The sequence below is a fragment of the Ranitomeya imitator genome, chromosome 1 (genome assembly GCF_032444005.1).
Source record: "Ranitomeya imitator isolate aRanImi1 chromosome 1, aRanImi1.pri, whole genome shotgun sequence".
Taxonomy (NCBI): Eukaryota; Metazoa; Chordata; class Amphibia; order Anura; family Dendrobatidae; genus Ranitomeya; species Ranitomeya imitator.
In genome coordinates this window covers 832,526,375-832,553,892 of record NC_091282.1, presented here as the reverse complement: position 1 = coordinate 832,553,892, position 27,518 = coordinate 832,526,375, and the positions used below count along the sequence as shown (strand labels likewise).

Below are 27,518 nucleotides of genomic sequence, written 5' to 3'. Positions count from 1 at the left end.
TATCCTCTGTGGGGAAAGTATTTGGAGCACTGTGAGGAGTGTATTATGCTATATGGAGGACTGAGGAGTATATTTTAATATATGGAGGACGATGAGGAGTGTATTATACTATATGGAGGACTATGGGAAGTGTATATTACTATATGGAGGACTATGAGGAGTGTATTATACTATACGGAGGACTATGGGGCACATTATATTATGTGGAGGACTATGGGGTGTGCATTTTACAATACGGAGGTCTGAGGTGCACATTATAATATATGGAGGAGTATGGGGTGTATTATACTAAACAAGCAAAATGCTGCATATTCATTGGGTGATTGGATTGTTTTTGCGGAATAAAAATCATTGTTCTCAGCAGCACATCGCCGTTGTAAACTGTAGATGTGCTGCTGATAACGATGATACTGTATGGTGATCTGTTAGTGATCTATTAGTGTGTTAGTGTTCGTTCTGTCCCCATCATTCTTTCTCAGACGGTGGAAAGAGGCCGGGAAACAAGCATCCATCGACTTCAGTATTGTTGATCACACTCGTTTAGCAGCCTGAGATCAGCGCATGTAAATACAACTGAAATGCTTCTGTGTGATGTGCAATATGTTAGCATTTGGGGCCCCATTTTAAACTTTGCATAGGGCCCCACTTTGCCTAAAACCAGCCCTGGAAATAAGTAATATAAAAAAAATTATATATGAATATTGAAGAGCGTAAGAAGCAACCGAACAGGCCAAATAAACTGGTGCAATTACCAATACATTAAACACAATTAGTGCATCATACAATGGTATAGTCGATCAATGGTATGTTCATCCAAATTCTGTTACTATATAGAGGTGTTATAACCACATAAATTCATGAGTAAGGCACATACCATATCTATCTGTAAATATTAAACAATGTAGTTTATGGAATAATAAAGTGCCAGTGCTCAAAAATATATTTTATAACTATATGATTAAGTAAAACATATGTAGCAAGAAAAAGTCCATAATTAATATATCACAGGATTGAAAAAAATCAGATGGCTATAAAAGTGCTTAGTGCAAAATTCAAATAGCTGACCAAGCAGTAAAGCCCCCCACACACACACTGCACAGCAAAAATGCTGCGTTATTTCTGCTGCGGGTTTTTTTGTGCAGAGTGGATGCGTTTTTATGAAAACTCATGCCAATAGTGCGATGGAAGACACAGTTGAACGGTGCACTTTTTAATCACAGGGTTTCTTAAAAGAAAAATGCAATAAAAAATGCTATTTCAAGTCTGCTCCAAAATCTCATCATTAAAATAAGAAAACCGCATAAAAAATGCAGCAAATATACAGAGCAGATTGCTTTTGAATATTTTGGTGCAGATATTAGCAGAAATAAAATCAGCAGCAAAAAAAAAATCTGTGTTTTTTTACACGTGAGAACAAGGCCAAATATTTGTATACTAGTGAATGGTAAAAGCTTTTGTATAGGAAGGGGTTAATGGATGTAATTGAGGTAATGATGCAGCATTCATTTAAAGCACATGTGGCCCCCTAGCCACATTGCTTATTTTAGTTTAGTTTTCTAGAGGTAAGGTCAGAGGTAGCTGGGTGTGTGTATACCAGGCAGTGCAATGGGTGAGACTGGGAATGATCAGAGTCGTGCTGTTGTACCGGTAAGTACCCAGAGGCAGTGGGTAGCTGCCAATGTTTGATGGGTTCATTGCATTATTCTTTAATGGGCAGGGGTGGCTTCATGTAATATGGGTCCGACTATTTTAACCATATTTACATTTTGACTAGGCTTTGTAGGCGGTAGATGGGAAATGACTTGTATATGACTTATGACTTATATATATATATAAAAAAATTTTTTATTTTTTTTATTTTTTTGTGAGTACAGCAATACAAGTCTAACTTCCTTTTGAGGAGATTTGGACAGCACAATGAAGTCATCTCTGGGCCTCCTGACCTGTTCATCACTGCCTCAAATATACCTATGAGCCAGCTCAGGTCAGGAGGCCCATGAGCAACCTGTGAATTAAGGACTAACAATGAGCCTGTAATTGCAGGGAGTGTATAACTGCATTGTCTCCCTGTAGCCATGCTTCCAGTAAACCAGCCTAACATGCTTTCTAACTTTTTTTTTTTTTTGGGGGGTCTCTCACCAATTTATGCATGTTAACCCGGCTGCATCATGGAATAGTGAATTCAGGGCTGACTAAAATGGCTTTAAATGTTCAATTTCTCATGCTGTGACAGCCTAAACGTTAATGGATGACTTGCATTCCCAGAGATTCTTCTGTGGTGCGCTTAATTACAAACACCTGTGTGCTTCCTTCCCTCCCCTACAGGCTCTTACCCCCTAAACTCCCAACACTGACTGCTGGGAGATGAAAGCTGGAGGTGTTTAGTTACTCAGCTCTGCTGTAAACCACTTGCAGTGATCAAGGCTGTTTATCATAACATGCATTCAGTGAAACGAGTTATCTTTTTAGAAGAGGCTGCAGACTTTTTTTTTTTTTCCCACCCAGCATGACTTGGACAAATAAAGATAAGAAACTAAAATATATATTGTTTTTCTTACTATTTTTTTTTTTTTTTTTTTTCACATTGTATTGTAAATCACTTGCGGATCTGCAGCGTTTCTGCACCTCAAAAAACGCTGAGAATCCGCAACGTGTGCACATACCCTTAGGCTGGGTTCACACTGCGTTGTGTGAACCCGTTTAACGGACAACGTTACACCGCAGCATAATGCGGTGTAAGGTAGTCGTTAATGCCGTCATTACAAGCAATGGCGAGCACATCGCTAGCGCATGCCCACAATGGGCGTGCGCTAGCGATGTGCTGTCATTGAGTGATGGACCCGAGACGCCGCCTGCAGCGTTTCCGGGTCCATCACTGCTAGTGCAGATGGAGCTAGCAGAAGCTCAATCAGCACTAGCGCTGTGCAAGCGCCGACACTTGCGTTAGTGCAGTCCGTTTAACGGATATGTTGAACGGACTGCACTAACGTAGTGTGAACCTAGCCTTAACTGCAGATTGTCACTATGTCTGCAGGCAAATAATGTTTTAGAGGTGACAGGCTTCCTTTAAAATCTGTCTATTGCTAATCTTGCTCCTGATATAGCAAATGTGCCTTGCAGCCTGTAATCTCCCTCCTCCATACACCATGGGTTATTTGTACCAATATATGGCCAGTAATGTGACTTCCAGAATGTCATCCATAAGGGACCATCCACTCAGATGATTAGTATGAATTTTCATTCCCGCAAGCATAGACTCGCTAGATAGCCAGCACAGTGCAAGGCTAACAAAGTTTTTGTGTGATATAAAATGAATTTCTGGTTAACGTAGCTTGGTAAATTGGCCACTGTTCTAGCTTTAACTGTGCTGTAGTAGTGCTCATTACTGAGTATTGTAAGGGAATTTGCTTAAAGTGAAAAAATTGAATATACCCTAAAAATTCCACCAGCTACAGAACATGACTAACATTTTACTGCTGTCTAAAATGCCTTATTAAATGTTTGTCCTATTCTTGATACTCCCTGGTAACCTGTATTAATGCTGTAAATCAAAAACTAGTAGGGTTGGGTACGCCATCTAGTGGCTGGCAGAGCTGTATGAGGCTAAAGCGCAAGGAGGACTAAATACACAGGTCTAAGGGGTAAAGGTATGTTTCCATGCTCAGGAATGGCTCAAGATTTGACGCAGGTAAAATCTGCATCTGGCGGGTCACCTGCGTTTTTCATGCGGAATTGTTTTTGTAAGCTAAAGATATACAAAAAAAAAAAAATGGATGTAGTCTCCTTGTCGAACCTCTTCTTACATACTCCATTGAAGAATAAATATAATGTATAGATAATGCAAAGCCCGATGTTTAGTAATAAAATGGTACATGAAAAATTGGGCTGGGATCACACATGTGAGAAAGTCGCACGAGTCTCGCACCTAAATGCCTGGCAGTGCCACCAGCACTCGGACCGGAGCTTTCAGCTGCATAGAAATGCATGCAGCCACACACTCCAGTCCCGAGTGATGGTGGCAATGCCGGGTATTAAGATGCGACACTCTGGGAAGGGGTTAATACCCATGGAGCTTCCCGTCTATGAACATCAGCCCGCAGCGGTTTATTTAGCCTTTACTGCCTATTAAAATAGGGGGACTCCCCAAAAAGACATGGTGGTCCCCCTATAATTTATAGCCAGAAAGGCTATGCAGACAGCTGCGGACTGATATTCATAGCCTAGAGGGGCCATAAATATTGGGGGGGGGGGGGGGGGGGTTCCGGCCCGGCTACAAATACCAGATGCCCCAGAAATGGCCAATTCTGGCGCTTAGCCTCTCTTCCCACTGCCCTGTAGCAGTGGCATATGGGGGTAATAAGGGGTAATTGTCACCTTTGTAAGGTGACATTAAGCCGGCTTAGTAATGGAGAGGCGTCAATAAGATGCCTACCACTACTAATCCTATAGTTGGTAAAGGGTTAATAAAACACATGCAGAATAAAGTATCTACTATATAATTGTCTAAGGGTCACTTCCGTCTGTCTGTCCAGGATATTCATTGGTCGCAGCCTGTCTGTGATGGAAATCCAAGTCGCTGATTGGTCTCGCCAGCTGCCTGTCATGGCTGCCGCGACAAATCAGCTATGGCCACAGTCCGATTAGTCCCTCCCCACTCCCCTGCAGTCAGTGCCCGGCGCCCGCTCCATACTCCCCAGTCAGCGGCCACTCCATACTCCCCTCCGGTCACCGCTCACACAGGGTTAATGCCAGCGGTAATGGACCACGTTATGCCGTGGGTAACTCACTCCGTTACCGCCGCTATTAACCCTGTGATCAAGTTTTTACTATTGATGCTGCCTATGCAGCATCAATAGTAAAAAGATCTAATGTTAAAAATATTAACCCCTTAAGCCCCGAGGGTGGTTTGCATGTTAATGACCGGGCCAATTTTTACAATTCTGACCACTGTCCCTTTATGAGGTTATAACTCTGGAACGCTTCAACGGATCTTGGCAATTCTGACATTGTTTTCTCGTGACGTATTGTACTTCATGATCGTGGTAAAATTTATTCGATATAACTTGCGTTTATTTGTGAAAAAAATAAAAATTTGGCGAAAATTTCGCAATTTTCCAACTTTGAATTTTTATACCCTTAAATCACAGAGATATGTCACACAAAATACTTAATAAGTAACATTTCCCACATGTCTACTTTACATCAGTACAATTTTGGAGCCAAAATTTTTTTTTAGGGAGTTATAAGGGTTAAAAGTTGACCAGCAATTTCTCATTTTTGCAACACCATTTTTTTTTTTTTTTAGGGACCACATCTCATTTGAAGTCATTTTGAGGGGTCTATATGATAGAAAATACCCAAGTGTGACACCATTCTAAAAACTGCACCCCTCAAGGTGCTCAAAATCACATTCAAGAAGTTTATTAACCCTTCAGGTGTTTTACAGGAATTTTTGGAATGTTTAAATAAAAATAAACATTTAACTTTTTTCACACAAAATTTATTTCAGCTCCAATTTGTTTTATTTTACCAAGGGTAACAGGAGAAAATGGACCCCAAAATTTGTTGGACAATTTGTCCTGAGTACGTTGATACCCCATATGTGGGGATAAACCACTGTTTGGGCGCATGGCAGAGCTCGGAAGGAATGGAGCGCCATTTGACTTTTCAATGCAAAATTGACTGGAATTGAGATGGGACGCCATGTTTAGTTTGGAGAGCCCCTGATGTGGCTAAACATTGAAACCCCCCAGAAGTGACACCATTTTGGAAAGTAGACCCCTTAAGGAACTTATCTAGATGTGTGGTGAGCACTTTGACCCACCAAGTGCTTCATAGAAGTTTATAATGCAGAGCTGTAAAAATAAAAAAATCATATTTTTTCACAAAAATGATCTTTTTGCCCCCAATTTTTTATTTTCCCAAGGGTCAGAGAAGAAATTAGACCACAAAAGTTGTTGTGCAATTTGTCCTGAGTACGCTGATACCCCATATGTGGATGTAAACCATTGTTTGGGCGCATGGCAGAGCTCGGAAGGGAAGGAGTGCCATTTGACTTTTCAATGCAAAATTGACTGGAATTGAGATGGGACGCCATGTTGCGTTTGGAGAGCCCCTGATGTGCCTAAACATTGAAACCACCCAAAAGTGACACCATTTTGGAAAGTAGACCCCCTAAGGAACTTATCTAGATGTGTTTTGAGAGCTTTGAGCCCCCAAGTGTTTCACTACAGTTTATAACGCAGAGCCGTGAAAATAAAATTCTTTTTTTCTTTCACAAAAATGATTTTTTAGTCCCCAGTTTTGTATTTTCACAAGGGTAACAGGATAAATTGGACCCCAAACGTTGTTGTCCAATTTGTCCTGAGTACGCTGATACCCTATATGTGGGGGGGAAGCACTGTTTGGGCGCATGGCAGAGCTCGGAAGGGAAGGAGCGCCATTTGGAATACAGACTTAGATGGATTGGTCTGCAGGCGTCACGTTGCATTTGAAGAGCCCCTGATGTACCCAAACAATAGAAACCCCCCACAAGTGACCCCATATTGGAAACTAGACCCCCCCAAGGAATTTATCTAGATGTGTTGTGAGAACTTTGAACCCCCAAGTGTTTCACTGCAGTTTACAACGCAGAGCTGCAAAAATAAAAAAAACCTTATTTTTCCCACAAATTATTTTTAGCCCCCCACATTTTTATTTTCCCAAGGATAACAAGAGAACTTGGACCCCAAAAGTTGTTGTCTAATTTGTCCTGAGTACACTGATACCCCATATGTTGGGGTAAACCCCTGTTTGGGCGCACCAGAGAGCTCGGAAGGGAAGGAGCACTGTTTTACTTTTTCAACGCAGAATTGGCTGGAATTGAGATCGGACGCCATGTCGCGTTTGGAGAGACCCTGATGTGCCTAAACAGTGGAAACCCCCCAATTATAACTGAAACCCTAATCCAAACACACCCCTAACCCTAATCCCAACGGTAACCCTAATCACACCCCTAACCCTGACACACCCCTAATTGTAACCCCAGCCCTAACATAGATACATTTTTTTTTAATTTTATTATTTTTCCCTAACTAAGGGGGTGATGAAGAGGGGTTTGATTTACTTTTATAGCGTTTTTTTATATCGGATTTTTATGATTGGCAGCCGTCACACACTAAAATACGCTTTTTTATAGCAAAAAAGTTTTTGCGTCTCCACATTTTGAGACATATAATTTTTCCATATTTTGGTTCCGTCATGTGAGGTCTTGTTTTTTGCGAGACGAGTTGATGTTTTTATTGGTAACATTTTTGGACACATGACAGTTTTTGATCACTTTTTATTCCGATTTTTGAGAGGCAGAATGACCAAAAACCAGCTATTCATGAATTTCTTTTGGGGGAGGCGTTTATACCGTTCCGCATTTGGTAAAGTGGATGAAGCAGTTTTATTCGTCGGGTCAGTACGATTACAGCGATACCTCATTTATATCTTTTTTTGTGTTTTGGCGCTTTTATACGATAAAAGCTATTTTATAGAAAAAATTATTATTTTGGCATCGCTTTATTCTCAGGACTATAACTTATTTTTTTGCTTATTATGCTTTTGTGGCGGCTCGTTTTTTGCGGGACAAGATGACGTTTTCAGCGGTATCATGGTTATTTATATCCGTCTTTTTGATCGCGTGTTATTCCACTTTTTGTTCGGCGGTATGATAATAAAGCGTTTTTTGGCTCGTTTTTTTTTTTTTTTTCTTACGGTGTTCACTGAAGGGGTTAACTAGTGGGACAGTTTTATAGGTCGGGTCGTTACGGACGCGGCTATAGTAAATATGTGTACTTTTATTATTTTTTTTTTTTTTTTTTTGATAAAGAAATGTATTTATGGGAATAATATATTTTTTTTATTTAGTAATTTTTTTTTTTTTTCTTACACATGTGGAAATTTATTAATTTTTTTTACTTTGTCCCAGGGGGGGACATCACAGATCGCCGATCTTACAGTTTGCACAGCACTCTGTAAGATCGGCGATCTCATTCATCGCTGCAGCGTTACCAAGTGCCTGCAGGCGACCCGGATGCAGCCCCGCGGCCATTTTGGATCCGGGGACTGCAGGGAGAAGACGCTCAGTACACGGTGAGTACATCACCGTGTACCGATCGTCTCAGGGAAGCACGCAGGGAGCCCCCTCCCTGCGCGATGCTTCCCTGTACCGCCGGCACATCGCGATCATGTTTGATCGCGGTGTGCCGGGGGTTAATGTGCCGGGAGTGGTCTGTGACCGCTCCTGACACATAGTGTCGGATGTCAGATGCGATAGTCAGCTGACAACCAGCCGCGATCGGGGGGAGCGCGGCCGATCGCATATGATGTACTATCCCGTCACTGGGAATTAAGTCCCAGGTCACTGGACGGGATAGTACGTCATATGGGATTAAGGGGTTAAAAAAAAAAAAAAACACCTGCTATTCTTGCCTTCAGTAGTCCGATGCGCCTGCCGCCAGCTTCTGGTCCCAGAGATGCATCGCTAAGTCTTCTGGGTAATTTCGCAGTCTCGCGAGACTGCTAAGTGATCCAGGTAATTTTGCAATGCATCCTGAGAATGCAAGACGGCGGCAACAGCGCGCATCGCCAGAGGTTCGCTGGATCCTGCCCAGTGAGTATATAACTATTTTTTATTAATTATTTTTTATTTTTAACAGGGATATGATGCCCACACTGCTAAATACTACATAGGCTGTGTTAGATACTGCGTGGCTGCTATATACTACCTTGCCAGTGTTAGATACTATGCGGGCTGTGTTCTATATTGCGTGGGCTGTGCTATATATTACGTGGCCAGTGTTATATACTGCATGGAAGGGGTATATACTATATGGCTGTGTTCTATACTGCGTGCTACGTACTACATGGCCACTGTTAGATACTGCGTGGGCTGTGTGACATACTGCGTGGCCTATATTAACGCATCGGGTATTCATGGGACCTGAACCTAGTTTTAGAGGCACTAAATAGTAATCAATTTGAGCCCTTACCGGAGTTGTCAGCAAAATTCCTCACTTAAAAGAGTTACTAGTGGCATTAATATCAGCCCGTAGGGTGAGTGACATACAAACCCTGTCTATATGCCCCCCATAAACACAGGTGTTTTGAGGACAGGGTGGTTCTAGGCCGGATCTGGTCTTATCACCCCAAGATAGTTCACAAGTTCCATGGGAGCCAGGAGATCACATTGCCCTCATTCTGTGATAACCCTAGAGATACAGGGGAGGAATAAATCCATACTTTAGACATGAGGAGGTCCTTGTTACAATACATGTCCATGACTAGTCAATGGAGGAAATATCCGTTCCTATTTGTAGCCTTCAAGGGTAGCAGAAGGGAATACAGGGTATCCAAAGGTACCATTGCCAGATGGATCAGGGAGGTCATTAGCTTGTCCTATGCTTGGTGTGGTGCTCTGGTTCCTGAAGGCAAAAGGCTCACACCACCAGAGCCATGGCTACTTTCTGGGCAGAAAAGGCAGAGGTATCAATTTTGATCAGATATGTAAGGCTGTTACCTTTAACCCCTTCATGACCGGGGGATTTTTCGTTTTTCCATGTTCGTTTTTCGCTCCCCTCCTTCCCAGAGCCATAACTTTTTTATTTTTCTGTCAATTTGGCCATGTGAGGGCTTATTTTTTGCGGGACGAGTTGTACTTTTGAACGACATCATTGGTTTTAGCATGTCGTGTACTAGAAAATGGGAAAAAAATTCCAAGTGCGGTGAAATTGCAAAAAAAGTGCAATCCCACATTGGTTTTTTGCTAGGTTCACTAAATGCTAAAACTGACCTGCCATTATGATTCTCCAGGTCATTACGAGTTCATAGACACCAAACATGACTAGGTTATTTTTTATCTAAGTGGTGAAAAAAAATTCCAAACTTTGCTTAAAAAAAAAAAAAAAAAAAATTGCGCCATTTTCCGATACTCGTAGCGTCTCCATTTTTCATCATCTGGGGTTGGTTGAGGGCTTATTTTTTGCGTGCCGAGATTACGTTTTTAATGATAGCATTTCGGTGCAGATACGTTCTTTTGATCGCCCGTTATTGCATTTTAATGCAATGTCGCGTTGACCCAAAAAAACGTAATTCTGGCGTTTCAAATTTTTTTCCCGCTACGCTGTTTAGCGATCAGGTTAATAATTTTTTTTAATTGATAGATCGGGCGATTCTGAGCGCGGCGATACCAAATATGCGTAGATTTGAGATTTTTTTTATTGATTTATTTTGGTTGGGGCGAAAGGGGGGTGATTTAAACTTTTATATTTTTTTTATTTTTTTCACTTTTTTTAAACTTTTTTTTTTTTTAACTTTTGCAATGCTTCAATAGCCTCCATGAGAGGCTAGAAGCTGGCATAGCACGATCGGCTCTGCTACATAGCAGCGATTTGCTGATCGCTGCTATGTAGCAGAATTGCACGTGTGCTGTGAGCGCCGACCACAGGGTGGCGCTCACAGCGACGGGCAATCAGTAACCATAGAGGTCTCAAGGACCTCTATGGTTACCATTCACAAGCATCGCCGACCCCCGATCATGTGACGGGGGTCGGCGATGACGTCATTTCCGTCCGCCCGGCCGGAAGCGGTAGTTAAATGCCGCTGTCTGCGTTTGACAGCGGCATTTAACTAGTTAATAGGTGCGGGCAGATCACGATTCTGCCCGCGCCTATTACGGGCACATGTCAGCTGTTCAAAACAGCTGACATGTCCCGGCTTTGGTGCGGGCTCACCGCGGAGCCCTGCATCAAAGCAGGGGAGCCGGCATCGGACGGTATAGTACGTCCGATGCCGGTAAGGGGTTAAACACTGACCGACTGAATCTGTTCTTCTCAACTGATCTAACCTTTGGTAGAAGGGTGGTACCTCCCTAAGGTGTTTTCATTCTCCCTGCCCCCTTTTTCACTCTTTTGGTGTGCCCTATAGTTGGGTGCTAATTGTTGATTATAATGTGGTGATGGTTTGCCATGTCGACTAACTGGGGGAAACCTCTCATGCTCTGTAAACCAACTGAAGTGAGGTAGTGGTACCACCCTTTAACTTTAAGTGGATTTCCTGCCCTGGCTTGCCAGATCCCTCGCTCAGGTGTGCAGTCATGGGTTCTGCAAAAAACAGCCACCAGTAAGCAACTGTGGTGTTTCTCAACTTGAACTCCATATTTTCATAAGGTGGAAAAAAAAAATTTAGATGTGGGTCCTCAGTGGTTGATACCATGTTTTCAGTTAGCTGTTAAAAGGTAACAAATTGCAAGCTTTTGAGACTACGCAGGTCCCTTCATCAGGCCAAGACTAATTGAAATTATGGAGAATCACATTTATACACAGCACAGAAATAATGTCCTAAGTAAGACAAGTGACATGAAGCAGAATTATCCTTATGTGAGAGGGATACATATAGATATTGGAACAAGTCTTAACCCCTTTACCCCCCAAGGGTGGTTTGCACATTAATGACCAGGCCAATTTTTACAATTCTGAACACTGTCCCTTTATGAGGTTATAACTCTGGAACGCTTCAACAGATCCCGGTGATTCTGACAGTTTTCTCATGACATATTGTACTTAATTTGTTTAATATTACCTGCGTTATTTCTGAAAAAAATGGAAATTTGGCAAAACTTTTGAAAAATTTGCAATTTTCCAACTTTTAATTTTTATGCAATTAAATCAGATGTCACACAAAATACTTAATAAGTAACATTTCCCACATGTCTACTTTACATCAGCACAATTTTGGAACCAAAATTTTTTTTCTTAGGGAGTTATAAGGGTTAAAAGCTGACCAGCAATTTCTCATTTTTACAACTTTTTTTTTTTTTTTTTTTTTTTTTTTGGGGACCACATCTCATTTGAAGTCATTTTGAGGGGTCTATATGATAGAAAATACCCAAGTGTGACACCATTCTAAAAACTGTACCCCTCAAGGTGCTCAAAACCATATTCAAGAAGTTTATTAACCCTTCTTGTGCTTCACACGAATTTTTGGAATGTTTAAATAAACATTTAACTTTTTTCACCAAAAATTTACTTCAGCTCCAATTTGTTTCATTTTCCCAAGGGTAACAAAAGAAAATGGACCCCAAAAGTTGTTGTACGATTTACGCTGATACCCCATATGTGGGGGTAAACCACTGTTTGGGCGCATGGGAGAGCTCGGAAGGGAAGGAGCGCCGTTTGACTTTTCAATGCAAAATTGACAGGAATTGAGATGGGACGCCATGTTGCGTTTGCAGAGCCCCTAATGTACCTAAACAGTAGAAACCCCCCACAGGTGACACCATTTTGGAAAGTAGACCCCCCCCCCCTAAGGAACTTATCTAGATGTGTGGTGAGCGCTTTGACCCACCAAGGGCTTCACAGAAGTTTATAATGCAGAGCCATAAAAATAAAACAAATTTTTTTTCCCACATAAATTATTTTTTAGCCCCCAGTTCTGTATTTTCCCAAGGGTAATAGGAGAAATTGGACCCCAAAAGTTGTTGTCCTATTTGTCCTGAGTACGCTAATACCCCATATGTTGGGGTAAACCCCTGTTTGGGAACACGGGAGAGCTCTGAAAAGAAGGAGCACGGTTTTACTTTTTCAACGCAAAATTGGCTGGAATTGAGATCGGACGCCATGTCGCGTTTGGAGAGCCCCTGATGTGCCTAAACAGTGGAAACCCTAATCCCAACGGTAACCCTAACCACACCTCTAACCCAGACACACCCCCAACCCTAATCCCAACCCTATTCCCAACCGTAAATGTAATCTAAACCCTAACTCTAGTCCTAGCCCTAACCCTAATGGGAAAATGGAAATAATACCTTTTTTTTTTTTTTTTTTTTTTTTTTCCCTAACTAAGGGGGTGATGAAGGGGGGTTTAATTTACTTTTATAGCGGGTTTTTTAGCAGATTTTTATGATTGGCAGCCGTCACACACAGACTTTTTATTGCAAAAAATATTTTTTGCGTTACCACATTTTGGACCAAAATATGGAAAAATTATAGCTGTCATGTGAGGTCTTGTTTTTTGCGGGACGAGTTGACGTTTTTATTGGTAACATTTTCGGGCACGTGACATTCTTTGATCGCTTTTTATTCCAATTTTTGTGAGGCAGAATGACCAAAAACCAGCTATTCATGAATTTCTTTTGGGGGAGGCGTTTATACCGTTCTGCGTTTGGTAAAATTGATAAAGCAGTTTTATTCTTCAGGTCAGTACGATTACAGCGATGCCTCATTTATATCATTTTTTTATGTTTTGGCGCTTTTATACCATATAAACTATTTTATAGAAAAAATAATTATTTTTGCATCGCATTATTCTCAGGACTAACTTATTTTTTTTGCTGATGATTACGTATGGTGGCTCGTCTTTTGCGGGACAAGATGACGTTTTCAGCAATACCATGGTTATTTATCTGTCTTTTTGATCGCGTGTTATTCCACTTTTTGTTCGGCGGTATGATAATAAAGCGTTGTCTCTTGCCTCGTGTTTTTTTTTTTTTTTTTTTTTCCCCTCTTACGGTGTTTACTGAAGGGGTTAACTAGTGGGCTAGTTTTATAGGTCGGGTCGTTAAGGACGCGGCGATACTAAATGTGTAATTTTATTTTGTGTTTTTATTTAGATAAAATGTATTTATGGCAATTTTTTTTTTTTTATTTTTTACTTTGTCCCGGGGGGGGGACATCACAGATCGATCTGACAGTTTGCACAGCACTCTGTCAGATCACCGATCTGACTTACAGTGCTGCAGGCTTCATGGTGCCTGCTCTAAGCAGGCGCTGTGAAGCCACCTCCCTCCCTGCAGGACCCGGATGCCGCGGCCATCTTGGATCCGGGCCTGGAGCAGGGAGGTAGGGAGACCCTCGCAACAACTCGATCACATCGCGTTGCTGCGGGGGGCTCTGGGAAGCCCGCAGGGAGCCCCCTTCTTGAGCGATGCTTCTCTATACTGCCGGCACACCGTGATCATGTTTGATTGCGGTGTGCCAGGGGTTAATGTGCCGGGGCGGTCCGTGACCGCTCCTGGCACATAGTGCTGGATGTCAGCTGCGATAGGCAGCTGACACTCAGCTGCGCTCCCCCCGAGAGCGCGGCCGATCGCTATGACGTACTATCTCGTCGGTGGGAATTAAGGCCCACCCCACCTCGACGGGATAGTACGTCATATGGGATTAAGGGGTTAATGTTTTATGGTCCTCTGAATGGGTCTGGTTCTATGCTGTGCTGACCCCAGAAGGTTTGAAGAGCAAATGCCTTAATTGATGTAAAAAGGCATAAATCCATGCAAAACATTCATTCCTGCACTGTATGTAAAAGGCCGTCATCAGTTTAAATTCCCATACTCTGTCTGAGACTTGAAATTGCCTCTTAAAACAAGTAATTTCATGTTTCTTCACAAACTTGCAGCACAAATGTAGACCACAAACGTTCCATGTTTGCGGAGACCAGGGCATTTCTTCACCTCAATCGGGTATACATTGGTCTCTGTAATTGCAGATTGCCTGATGTTTCCTCATGGTCTAACACTAATTTTCCACAGGTAAAGAGCATTATGCCAGCTGAAAATTGTGGATACATGAAGTCACTCATTTCAAGAATTGCACATATCTGGCCTCTCAAATATGTGGTAAGGAAACCAGGTTTAGGCTACCTTCAAACATTATGTGAAATTGCTATGTGGATTTTAAGTGATATTTGCTTTTGACTCAAGTCTCTTAAAACTGTTAAAATTAAAAGGGACCAGTGGACACTTTTGGCCTTTTTCCTGCTGATGGGATGTGGTCTGTCAAGTATAACTGAATCTGAGAAAGCCCTGCCATATCACTGGGCAGAAAGCCTAGTCAGACACCTTCCACTTCCTCACTCGGTGGTCTAGCGATCCTTTGGATAGAGGAGCCACTGTGAATAATGTAATATCTTTGGAGTGCTCTGTAGTGATGAGCAAGTATACTCGTTGCTCGGGTGGTCTCCAAGTATTTTGGTGTGCTTGGAGATTTAATTTCTCTGTAGCTGCATGATTTTCTGCTGCTAGACATGCTGAATACATGTGGAAATTCCCTAACAAACGGGCAACCCCCATATGTATTCAGGCTATCTAGCAGTCGCAAATCATGCAGGTGTGGCGAGGAAACCTAAGTCTCCAAGCATGCCGAAATACTTGGAGACCACCCGAGCATGATCGGGGAAACCAGAGTATCAACTATACTCATCACTACTCTGAAGCCATACTTGTAATGGGCCCTAGGATGTAATTAGCTTGGAGCTGACTATGTATTCTGCCACCAGTTGCCCATGCCTCTTGTTTCGCTTTTGACACTTCCTGTTGCATTGTATATCAGGACTTCCATTGCCTCTTGGCCCAGAACCACTGAGCTAGGTACAAACTTTCAGAGATTAATTTCTTGTGGTACTATATAGGGCATGAAGTTCTAGCCTTTGCAAGATACATTTTTACATTTGTGAACAGAGTTCAGTGTCCATACTGAACACTGACTTCACCCGAAAGTCCGTGTTACTGTCTAGGTTCTATGAAATAGTGCTACTTTCACACATCAGGTTTTTGCCATGAGGCACAATCCGGCGAGTCTTGCAAAAAAAACAGATCCATATTTTTTTATTTTTTTATTTTTTCCCTCAGTTGTATTAGCGCCTGATGGCCACACGTTTCATCCGTCTTTTGCTGGGTCCGTCTAAATTTTTTTCGGCAAACGTTCATAGGAATGTTTTGTCTGCCAAGTGACAGTTCCACTAATAAACAGAGGAAACTGACATGTGAAATGATGAATCCGGTTTTCTATGCAATCTCCATACAATCCATACTAAACTGATCCGTTGCATCAGTTTTTCACAATTTGCAATGGATCCATTTTTTTTTTTTTTTTACATACTTGCCAAATCCTGCCTAACAGCAAAAGCTGATGTGTGAAAGTAGCCTAAGGCAGCACTCTGTAGTGCCAAAATTTGCAAAACATGAAATATGAAAATTGAATTGCACTACTGCACTAGAAATATGAAAAATTGAGTTTAGCACATAAATTGACTAATTCATGTGTACCTGGTAGCCACGATAAGGCATTTCTCGTTCACCAGGACCTAACAATGCCAATCCTTGCTTGGAGGATGTAAAAATCAATTGACAATAAGTAATTTTACAGTATTTTCTCTGGCTTGAAAGAAAATGCTGGCAAAAGCCTTAAGATGAGATCTGCCTTTTTGGTCACTATGCATGTCAAACATCTTGTACTGATTTATTGGTATGTTTCCAGTAGCCCCAGTCCCAAACACTACTAAAAGGTGTCTGCCGTATATTTGAGTTTTGTGCCAAAATTATATGCAGGAAGCTTCTCAACCTATAGTTCTTGTTTTAGCAGGCAATCTAAAGCTCTTTAAGGGATTCTGAGCTGTAATATTTCTAAGTAAATGGTCACCGAAATTGAGTATGTTGGCTGTGTATATGTATATAATATATTTATTTTTTTCTTTCTCAGGTTAAAATTCTTAAACAGATTGCTGTGTTCACTGGTCTTTTAGAAGAGGTAGAGAATATTGGAACTGCTGAGCAGATATCCCCAAGCAAACGTCGTTTTGTGAGTGGCAAGAAGAGGATTGGGCGTTTGACCAGGCTTATTCTTCTGGTTACTCCCTATAGAATACAGTATGCATTGGGTTATCGTGCTGAAGAGAGCATAGGGAAGACCACTGTTGATGGTAATTAATAACAAAAATTAATATCCTTGTTTTTGAGATGACTATAGTGATAAAATGTGTTGCTGCTTAGACATCAGGAAGTCTCCTTTGAAGCCATGTGGGAAAGGCAGCAAACGAAAGCAGGATGACTTGGATATGGAAGAGCAGCTTAGCTGGGTGGCGGCACTTGCGTCTGAAGATCTTCCTTATGAAGACCAAGATGATGATCCTACATATGAGGTATAATCTATGCATGGTTTCAGAGACTTTGAAGTGAGGTCTTGTGCTTTGTTCCTTTATTGAAAAGGATGTCAAGGGTATGTGCACATGATGAGCTTTTAGACTTTATCGCAGCCCTTAAGTTTTCCCAGGTGACACAGCTGCAGGAAAATGCTGACAGTCTTCCTGCACTTGCAGTGGCTTGTTCTTTATACTGAAGTGGTTAAAAGGTGAGACAGAACATGTGTACATCAATGTTTTCACTGTTGGGGAATGGAGTACATTTTATAGGGCATTATTTCAGGTTGATGTTGTGTACACAGTGTTGTCCAGTCATAACCTTAACCCCATCCTGCCAAAGCTATTTATTTTTCACTGTTCTGTTCCAGTGGCCATAACTTCCCTTTTAAGTGCTTCCAAAACTGACGATGATGCCCAGGTGTCTCTTGTTCCCTTTTTGACGTGTAGAGCATTTTTAGAGCAAAAAACACCTGCCAGGTCAGGCTTCTTTAACCGCTTTGCATCTTTAGAAACCTGAAGCATTTATTCTGAACATGTGCAGATATTCTTGGTCTTTGTTCTGTGTCGACTTCCCACACATCTATCTATATAATCGTCTAAGGTCCACTCCATCTGTTCGTCTGTGTCACGGAAATCCCGCATCGCTGATTGGTCACAGCCATCAGCGACTGGCACAGTCCAGCCGAGAATTTGCCCCTTCCTACTGTCAGTGCTCACACAGGGTTAATGGCTGCGTTACACCACGTTATGCTGCGGTGTAATGCAGTCTGTTAATGCTGCTGTTAACCCTGTGTGACCAACCTTTTACTATTGATGCTGCCTATGCAGCATCAATAGTAAAAAGATCTAATGTTGAAAATAATTTTTTTTATTTTTGTAATTTTTACCATCCTGTGCCTTTCCCGCTCCTCACGACGCTTCGGTCCATGTATTGCGGTCTCACGCGATGATGTAGCTGTCTCATGAGACCGCAATGCATTCTTGGGACCGGAGCATCGCTAAACACCTGAGCTGGATCCAGGGGCCGCCGGAATGGGAGTGTATAACAATTTTTTATTTTTAGCAGGGATATGGTGCCCACATTGCTATATGCTACGTGGGCTAGGCTAGATTTCTCTGCTGTATCTGCATCATGAATCGTGGTATGTTAAAGAGGGGGGCCCACTGAGACATTTGCCTGGGGCCCTCAAATCTGGAGCAGGGCCTGGCTTCACTGGTCATGCCCAGCCGGCCGCGAACAATCAACGACAGGCGCAGTCTGGCCGCAAATTGGCACGGAATTTGAACCACACTTCGCTAATTGGTCGCTTGCCTAGTCGGCCGAATCCTGTGTATAAATTGCATTATTCTAAACTTCATAAATAAACTACATACATATTCTAGAATACCCGATGTGTTAGAATCGGGCCACCATCTAGTTCACTATAAGGCCCTAATAACATCTCCCACCCAATTGATCATGATACTATTGGGGTCCAACGATGAAATGAGGGTGGGAGGATGCCATGAGATAATTGGTTTTCCTGTAATGTGCCTTTTCCTGGGGCAGTGTACCTCATCCTGAGCCCATTCCTTGGGTACCGTGCCCTGTTCTGCAAAATAACTACCCTACTGTCATTGCCACATTGTCCTTTACTGGGCGCAGGGGCCAGCAGCTGACACGTGTGTGTGTGTGTGTGTGTGTGTGTGTGCACCATGGCACATGACATCACGTGCATGCTGTCAGCTACCAGCTCCTGACTGACGTGTATTGCATTGCAGGGAGCTGTCGGGTCCCCTCTGCAGAAATTCCATTTTTCTCCTCACCACGACAGCACCCACTTGAGGGGATCCGCCCCTTAGGAACAGGAAACCCTATGGAGAGAATAAAAGGGGCAGTCCCCCTCGCTCCTACAGTTGGTTTACTGTTCCTAAGGGAATCCATGGAAGAGGATACGTAGCCTGGATGCCGCCTGTGCGGTTTACCTGTGAGGACTGCAGGGGCTCCTGTGCTGGAAGCAGCGTTGGGGGTCCTGGTATCAGTTTCCCCCCCTCCGCTGGCAGGCTCCGTGAGGCCAGGGCAGTAGGTCGCATGGATCACGGGCAAGAGGACGCATCAGCGGGCCTGCAGCAGTTAATTATGCCCCAGAGTGTGGCGCCGCTGCTGGCGGTATGCGCGGGTGTGTAGCTGCCATTTCGCTTCCCTGGAGGTAATGTGGAAGCGTCCAGAGTGGGAGCAGAGGAGAGATGACGCCGGGCAGTGTGCACGAGATCCAAGATGGCTGTGACCCGGAAGTGGTGAGGACTTCCAGGTTCAACAGGAAGAAGATGGCGGCACCCAGCATTAAAAGGCTCCAGCGCTGATTCCTCAGCGTCCAAGCATGGCAACGCCACCTCAGGACTCAGCGGTGCCTTCAGAGCAGCTAATTTCCCTCGCAGCAGCACAAGCAGCTGACGAAAATCCTACACAAAGAGCGCTAAAGAAGAGATCTGACCGATCTTCATCTCAGCCTGTGCCTGCATCTCCTCCTCTACAGCCAGTACCTTGATCATCTGCTTCACTGGGGTGAGTGTGTACCCCCCTATTAAGCTGATTATGGCCCCTCTTATTTATATACCCTAGGCAAAAAGATCGGAAAAATCAAAGCACAAACAATGTCTTATGTACCCAGCCCCTCCCGGATAATTACACAAAGAAAATGTGTTGTCTGTATAGAAACCACCAGAGACTAGACGGAGGTGGACATGACTTGGGGATGGGTGGACTGAGAACTCCTGCAGCCTTTGTTTGTATTGCAGTGTAGATTTTAAACAAGAGTGATGTTGCTTTAAGAGGAAGGAGTTTAGATGTTTGTGCCTGGTGTATTACTGTGAGGAGGGTGGGGCTTATATAGGGGAGGCAACTCTGGCTCTCCCTCTTTCTCTCACACGATGGACAGGAGGAAACATTACCCGCCCTCCCGCCCTGTTTATAATCTCTGTCCTTAAACTTTTTAATTATTGCTTGTATAATGATAAATGCTTTATTGTATTTTTGAATTTGTCATTGTATATCTTGTACCAGGTTCAATTGTATATTGGCTATAAAGAGTTATTATTTGTGGCAACCTTCTAAGCCCAAGGGAAGGGCAATCCTTCAGCCATGGTTCCCTGGAGGTTTCCTCCACAGGGGGTTTTTCCTCTCCTGAGCGCTGTAGGATGACTTTGTGAGTCGGGGGTTTGCCAAGTTTAGTCCCATTAATGCTTTTGCAGGGACTCCTAATTTTTAAGTTTGCAAAAATGATTTAATTATAAAAAAAAAAGTGTCAAATGAGACTTGGAATTTATAACCTGTCACGGCTTTGCGGTTTAGGAGTCAGGTGGAAGTTGCAGACAAGTTAAGGTGGACTCATTTTAACTAATAGAGGATGTAAAACCTCATGGTGGTGAGCAGGCTCGGCTTTGGTGGCCAGCCTCAAGGACGTTGTAATGGTAACATCAATCAGGGGCGGGCACAGTGGTTAAGCACAGGAGTGAGGATAATGGGGTCATTGGTGCCCTGAAAGTTTACTGGCTCTGCTTGAATGGCAAGCCAGTGCGTGCCGCCCCTTTATGGCTGTCTGTCCTGGTGCTGTATGTCAGACAGCTGGGGATATCGCAGTACTTGTGAATCCCAATGTACTAGCACTCCACCTGACTCCTACTGTGATTATTTAATCCTGTGATTTGAATAAAAGCTGTGGCCATTTTGACAACCAAAATAATGTGTTTTGTGTATTTATTTTAGTACCTAGGTTTACAGTAGTTATGGTGGTTTTAAGAAGGAGTTGGGTCCATCCCATATCCAAAAGTCATGAGAAAACTGTACGGGAGGAAGCCTCTGTAAGATCCGAAGACATCAGACAGATGATTAGGGACGAGTTACGGGCTTTCCATAGTGCAGAAAGTATTCCTGATTCTAGGAGCAGGAAGTATAGTTCGCCAAGGTCAGATCATTCTTCTGATAAAGCAGATACGGATGCCTCTCTGGAATATATTTCCTCAGAAGGGGAGCAAGATATGTGTTTTCCAACGGAGAGCATAGATAATCTGGTGAAAGCTGTATGTAACACCATGGGTATTAAAAGCAGTAAAGATCCTAAAACACCGCAGGATATGTTTGCAGGATTGTCAGAAAAAGAGGCCTACCTTTCCTGTAATAACTCCAATCAAAGATTTAATTAAAAAAGAATGGGAGAGCCAAGGGCAGAAGGGATTACCATCTTCCTCAAAAAGACGTTATCCCTTTAAGGATGACGACATGTCTATCTGGGCCAAACCCCCGAAGGTAGATGCAGCGGTTACATCCACATCCAAAAATCCTTACTCCCTGTTGAAGATTTAGGTTCCACACAAGACCCACTGGATCGTTAGGCCGATACTTTGTTAAAACGAGCATGGGAATCATGTTCTGGGGCATTTAGACCGGCTATATCGGCTACATGCACTGCAAGATCCATGTTAGTCTGGCTTAATGACCTGGAAGAGGGTTTAAAAGGAGGACTATCCAGAGAAAAATTGATCTCTTCCTTACCCCTAATCAGAGGCGCTACGGCATTTTTTGCGGACTCATCTGCTGACTTGATTAGATTGGCAGCCAAACTAACGCGGCTTGTCGAGCCCTGTGGCTAAAAGGCTGGAAGGGGGATGGCCAGACAAACAAAATTATGTGGGCTTCCTTGCCAGGGTGAGTACCTTTTTGGTACAAAGTTAGATGAGATCCTCACCAAAGCGGGCGAAAGAAAAAAGGGGTTCCCTAATAACTATTTTCCATCCTATAGGAGAGCCTTCTGGAAGCCTATCTTTAATAAGGGATTTCAAAAACCAAGACAGCTGGGCAAATAAGGATAACAGAGGCTCCTTTTTCAGGAAACGTCCATTTAAAATGGAAGAAACCGCGTTAATACAGATCTACCAGTGGGTGGTAGACTCTTTTTTTTTTTTTTTTTTTTTTTTTTCGCACCACAGTGGCGTGCAGTAACCTCCAACTCTTGGGCAACTAGCCTCATAACCTCAGGCTTAAAATTAAGATTTGCCTGAGTCCCTCCGGACTCATTCCTGTTGACTTCTGTGAAGTCTCAATCTCAACAACAGTTTTTGGAACAGGAAATAATTAATCTCCTTTCCAAAAAAGTATTAGTTGAAGTCCCGTATCATCAGAGGGGGAAAGGTTTTTACTCCCCTTTATTTTTGATCCCAAAACCTGACCGATCATATAGAACTATAATATATCTAAAAAAGCTGAACATATTTCTGGAAAACCAAACCTTCAAGATGGAATCTATCAGGTCCGCGATTAAACTTCTATTCCTGGGGTGCATTATGGCAGTCGTCGACATAAAAGATGCATACTATCATCTGCCAATTTATATTGAACACCAGCAGTATCTGCGTGTGGCGATAATGATTAATGGGCAAATGCATCATTTCCAGGTCGTCCACATGACAGCACCACAGGAGGTTGCTCTTCATATCCTTGATAGGAACAGGAACACAGAAGAGGTTAAATAGCCCCTCCCAACCTCCACCCCTCAGTGTTTTTCCTGTCCCTATCAGGGACAGACGCAGGAGAGAGTTCTCCAGAAGATTAGGTTTTCTCTTTACCTGATCCGAGGTCAGGTCTTGGAGCAGGAGCTCTGGAGTGCGGTCCATCCTCCTGGAGGGGGCTCTGGCCGTGAGTCTGGCGACTCCTGAAGTCGCACGATACCGCTGGAGGTCCCTCTGCGACTAGGTCGAGCTGTCTGCTCCCATGCGCTGCCTCATCCCCTCATCAAAGGGGGCGCTGAGGCTGCGGCGGCGGTGTCCGGCGCTCCCTCAGGCTCCACGTGCGGCCGGTGCTGGCATCGCTCCCCTAACTTCCGGTCCGGCGCTCCAGCCGGGGGTGACAACTTCCGGGGGGCGTGGCCGGATTCCGGGGGTCGGCGGCGCCGGTTGTTTCCGAGTGCGGGTGCATCCATGGATCAAATTTGCCGGGCGGCAACTTGGTCTAGCTCAAATACCTTTTGCAAGCACTACAAGCTGGACGTTCTCTCAAAGCAGCAGACTAGCTTTGGGAGAAAAGTCCTCCAAGCTGTAATCCCGCCCTAATAGGAGTTATTTGGTATTTCTCCTGTGGTGCTGTCATGTGGACGACCTGGAAACTAGGAGTTAGTCATACCGGTAATGGTATTTCCAGGAGTCCATCATGACGGCACCCATTATTTGCCCCCCCTTGAACTCTTGTCTAATATGTGATACGAACATGTAGAGAGGAAGTTCAATAAAATTGTGTTGTATCCATCCTGATGTGGTACTTTGTAAAATCACTGAGGGGTGGAGGTTGGGAGGGGCTATTTAACCTCTTCTGTGTTCCTGTCCCTATCAAGGATATGAAGAGCAACCTCCTGTGGTGCTGTCATGATGGACTCCTGGAAATACCATTACCGGTATGACTAACTCCTAGTTTTCAATACACGGTCATGCCCTTCGGACTGTCAATAGCTCCCAGCGTTGTTACTAAATTAATGTCGGAGGTGATGTCATTTTTAAGATTAAAAGATACTCATAATTCCATATCTATATGACCTTCTGGTAGCTGGAAACTCCCCCTCAGTGTAAACAGCGTCTATCTAAAAGGTACCTTCACACTAAACGACGCTGCAGCGATCCAGACAACGATCCGGATTGCTGCAGCGTCGCTGAAGAGCTGTCACACAGACAGCTCCCCAGCGACCAACGATGCCGGTAACCAGGGTAAACATCAGTTACTAAGCGCAGGGCCACGCTTAGTAACCCAATGTTTACCCTGGTTACCATCCTAAAAGTAAAAAAAAGCTTCATACTTACCTTCCGCTGTCTGTTCTCGGCGCTCTGCTTCTCTGTACTGGCTGTGAGCACAGCGGCCGGAAAGCACAGCGGTGACGTCACCGCTCTGCTTTCCGGCTGCTGTGCTCAGTGAGTGCAGGAAAGCACAGCACCGGAGGACAGACAGCGGAAGGTAAGTATGAAGTGTTTGTTTGTTTTGTTTTTACTCTTAGGATGGTAACCATCAGGTTACTAAGCGCGGCCCTGCGCTTAGTAACCCGATGTTTACCCTGGTTACCAGTGAAGACATCGCTGAATCGATGTCACACACGCAGATTCAGCGATGCCAGCGACCAAATAAATTTCTGGCCTTCTAGCCCTGACCAACGACATCACAGCAGGATTCTGATCGCTGCTGCGTGTCAAACTGAACGATATCGCTAGCGAGGACGCTGCAACGTCACGGATCGCTAGCGATATCGTTTAGTGTGAAGGTACCTTAACACAATCTCATCCCTGCAGGAAATAGGATGGTTGATTAACTGGGAAAAATCCAGATTATCTCCAACAAACCTTCTTGGGTCTTATCCTAGACTCTGAATGTCAAAGATGTTTCCTTCTGGAATCCAAACAGTCCATAATAAGAAAAGTACAGTCGGTAATTAATAACCCTGTAATCTCCCTTAGGGATGGTATGTCCCTTTTTAGGTTCCTTTACGTCGTGCATTCCGGCAGGCGGTTACAATATTTAATATTACAGGAGGAAGGTAAATTTCAAAGCCATTTAAGTAGTCGTTTAAACCTCCCATCAAATGTAACAGAGTCCCTCTATTGGTGGCTGGAGCCGGATCATCTGGTTGGGGGAGTCCCTTGGGTAATTAAACCTTTGAAGATAATTTTTACTGACGCCAGTCCTACTGGTTGGGGGGGGGGGGGCACATCTAGAGGACCAGATAGTTCAAGGCCAATGGTCTGTTAGTGAGTCAGATGATTCATCTAACGAAAGGGAACTAAAAGCAGTTTATTATGCCATATGTAAATTCCTCCCGCAATTACACGGAACTCTCACAAGAATACTATCAGACAACATGACTTCTGTGGCATATATAAACCATCAAGGAGGAACGAGATCAGGAGCTCTCATGTCTATCTCAAACGACATTCTTTCTATAGCCGAAAGGCCTCTCCTTTCATTGTCCGCACTACACGTCAGAGAAGTGGACAATTCAAAGGCAGATTTCCTCAGCCGTCACACTCCATCAGGGGGAGTGGGTTCTCAGTCGGCGTATCTTCATGATGGCCAAGAGGTGGGGCACTCCCGACATAGACCTTTTAGCAAGAAGAGACCACAGACAGGTCAAAAAGTTCGCTTCATTGTTCCTCTCCGACAACCCCGATATCCTGGATGCTCTTAAAGTTCCATGGACATTCCGGCAAGCTTACGCCTTTCCTCCATTAATACTCCCAACTGTGATCAGGAAGATAAGAGAAGACAAGGCGAACATAATCCTAATAGCACCATTCTGGCCCAAGAGACCATGGTTTTCCTGCCTCAGAGCCATGTCTGTCTCAGATCCGTGGATTCTTCCAGAGACTCGGGACCTTCTCTCTCTCAAGGTCCTTTCAACCACCCTCATGTGAAGGGCCTATGGTTTACAGCCTGATGTTTGAAAGGCAACTATTAATACTGAGAGGTTTTTCAGAGAGGTTGATGCCCTTTTACTTAGTAGGAAGAGGTGTACAACAACCATATATGTAAGAGTATGGAAAAAATTTCTAACTTTCTACCCTATAGCTCTGTCAGGAAGTTCCTATTTCTGCTATTTTGGAATTTCTCCAGAAGGGGTGTGACTTTTCCTGCCAGTCAGTACGCTAAAAGTACAGGTTTCGGCTCTAGGAGCCCTATATAGTCATGACATTGCGGGAGACAGATGGGTAGCACGGTTCATTTCAGCATGCCAAAGGGGCAGAACCGATCCAAATTCCCCACATACCACCATAGGATCTAAATTTAGTCCTAGAAGCCCTAACAGGGGAACCATTCGAGCCCATGCACTCGGCCCACATAAAATTTGTATCTCTTAAAACAGCTTTTATTCGGTCGTCCATGACAGCACTACGGAGAGAGGGGATCCGCCCTTCAGGAACAGGAAACCTACAGATACATAAGGGCGGCACCTCTCCCACGCATCAGTTGGTTTCCTGTTCCTGGAGGACAGGATTCCCTTCAGATACGACTTCGTTCACCTATCAAGCACCCAGGCCGGCTGTCCGACCCAGGTAGCGAGGGGGTCTCCTACCTCGGGCAGTGCGGGTCCCTGGAAGCGCCACGGTGGGTCCGGGTAGGACTCCACGACAGTGAGCGGTGCAGGCTGGAGCGACGTCCGGAGGAGGTCCATCCCCAGTGGCAGCAAGGTGAGTATATCCCCCCACAGGGCGGTTCTCCCTGGGCCTCTGTCTTCCCCGCCTCTGGCCCCCGTCGATGCAGTGCGGGGCAAGCTTTCCGGGAGCGCCCTGTGCGCTCCTTTCGGTTCGGGGGGGGGCGGGACCGGAGCCGGGGGTCGGGCGCTGGCTTCTGCCGCGATCGCCGCTGTGCTGCGGCGGTAGTGTAGCGGCGGGTGGCTGGGGGGTCCGGCGGAGCCGTCCCCGGCTTCAGGGTGCGTCCCTGAGCTCTCTGCCCGAAACCGGAAGTGACGCGCAGGGGGCGGGGCCTAAACCGGAAGTGAAACGCCGGCCGGTTTTTTGCTTGCAGCGCCGCTGTCCGGCGGGGGAGGGGCGATTGGGGGTGGGGGAGCGTCCTGCATGTGGGGGGGGTTGATTCGGCCACACAGCTGCACATGTTCCGGATCCGGGGGAAGGGCTATTTATAGCCGAACAGAACGCTGCAGGGCTGCTTGTGTGCCCATCTGCAGCTATGGATGAGCCGGAAGCTGCCGTTGGTCTGCTGGAGCAGGAGCAGGACAGATCCTCGGAGAAGTCCCATGCAAACCCCCAGCCGAAGACCCGCGGACGCAGTAATCAGCCCAGTCGCAGATCTAGACAGAAGGATCTGGACCGACCCCCCCCCCAGTGATCCGGTACCTACCGCTACTGCCTGGGTAAGAGATCTTCGTGAATGTACCCTGATGCAGTCTTTTCCTATGTTTATTTCCGTAGGGGAAAAAAAGCGCTGGTAAATCAAAAAACAAGGAGTGCGCGCTATGCGCTTGCCCTTTGCCAGACGCCTACCCTAAAAGACTTTGTCAGTCGTGTGTGCGGCAGACGGTAGGAAATAGTTGAATGGGATACTATATAGCGGTAGCACCGGAGGAATTACATAGTGGGACCTGAACCTAGTCCTCTCAGCCATGACAGAGGCCCCATTTGAGCCAATTACTTCAGCCTCTATTAAACATCTATCCCTTAAAGTAGCCTTCCTGGTGGCCATAACATCGGCGCGTAGGATAGGTGACATACAAGCATTATCCAGGGTTCCCCCTTACATGCAGCTTAGGGATGATAGAGTGATACTGTCCCCTGATCCAGCATATCTTCCTAAGGTAGTGTCCAGTTTCCACAGAACACAGGAAATAGTTCTTCCATCTTTCCTCCCCAATCCTACTAACGATAAGGAAAGGAAGTTACACACTCTAGATGTAAGAAAATGTATCCTGGAATATCTAGCGGTAACTGATCCCTGGAAGTTAGATAATGCCCTATTCGTGTCCTATCAGGGTAGTAGGAAAGGGCATAGAGCATCGAAATCTACTCTAGCTAGATGGATCAGGGAGGCTATCTCGCTGGCATACATCTCAAAGGGC

At 44.4% G+C, this 27,518-nt stretch overlaps 1 protein-coding gene across 1 annotated transcript in view; it reads left to right on the top strand.

Annotated features, from left to right (window-relative positions):
• Positions 1 to 1,563: 1,563 nt before the first annotated feature.
• Positions 1,564 to 27,518, top strand: part of LOC138658149 (uncharacterized) — a 39,859-nt gene continuing 13,904 nt past the window's right edge. Inside the window, exons 1-4 of the mRNA XM_069745684.1 lie at positions 1,564 to 1,647; positions 14,552 to 14,638; positions 16,500 to 16,719; positions 16,790 to 16,938. Of these exons, the coding sequence (XP_069601785.1) occupies positions 1,606 to 1,647; positions 14,552 to 14,638; positions 16,500 to 16,719; positions 16,790 to 16,938 (498 nt within the window). The 5' untranslated portion in view covers positions 1,564 to 1,605. The remainder of the gene's footprint in view (positions 1,648 to 14,551; positions 14,639 to 16,499; positions 16,720 to 16,789; positions 16,939 to 27,518) is intronic.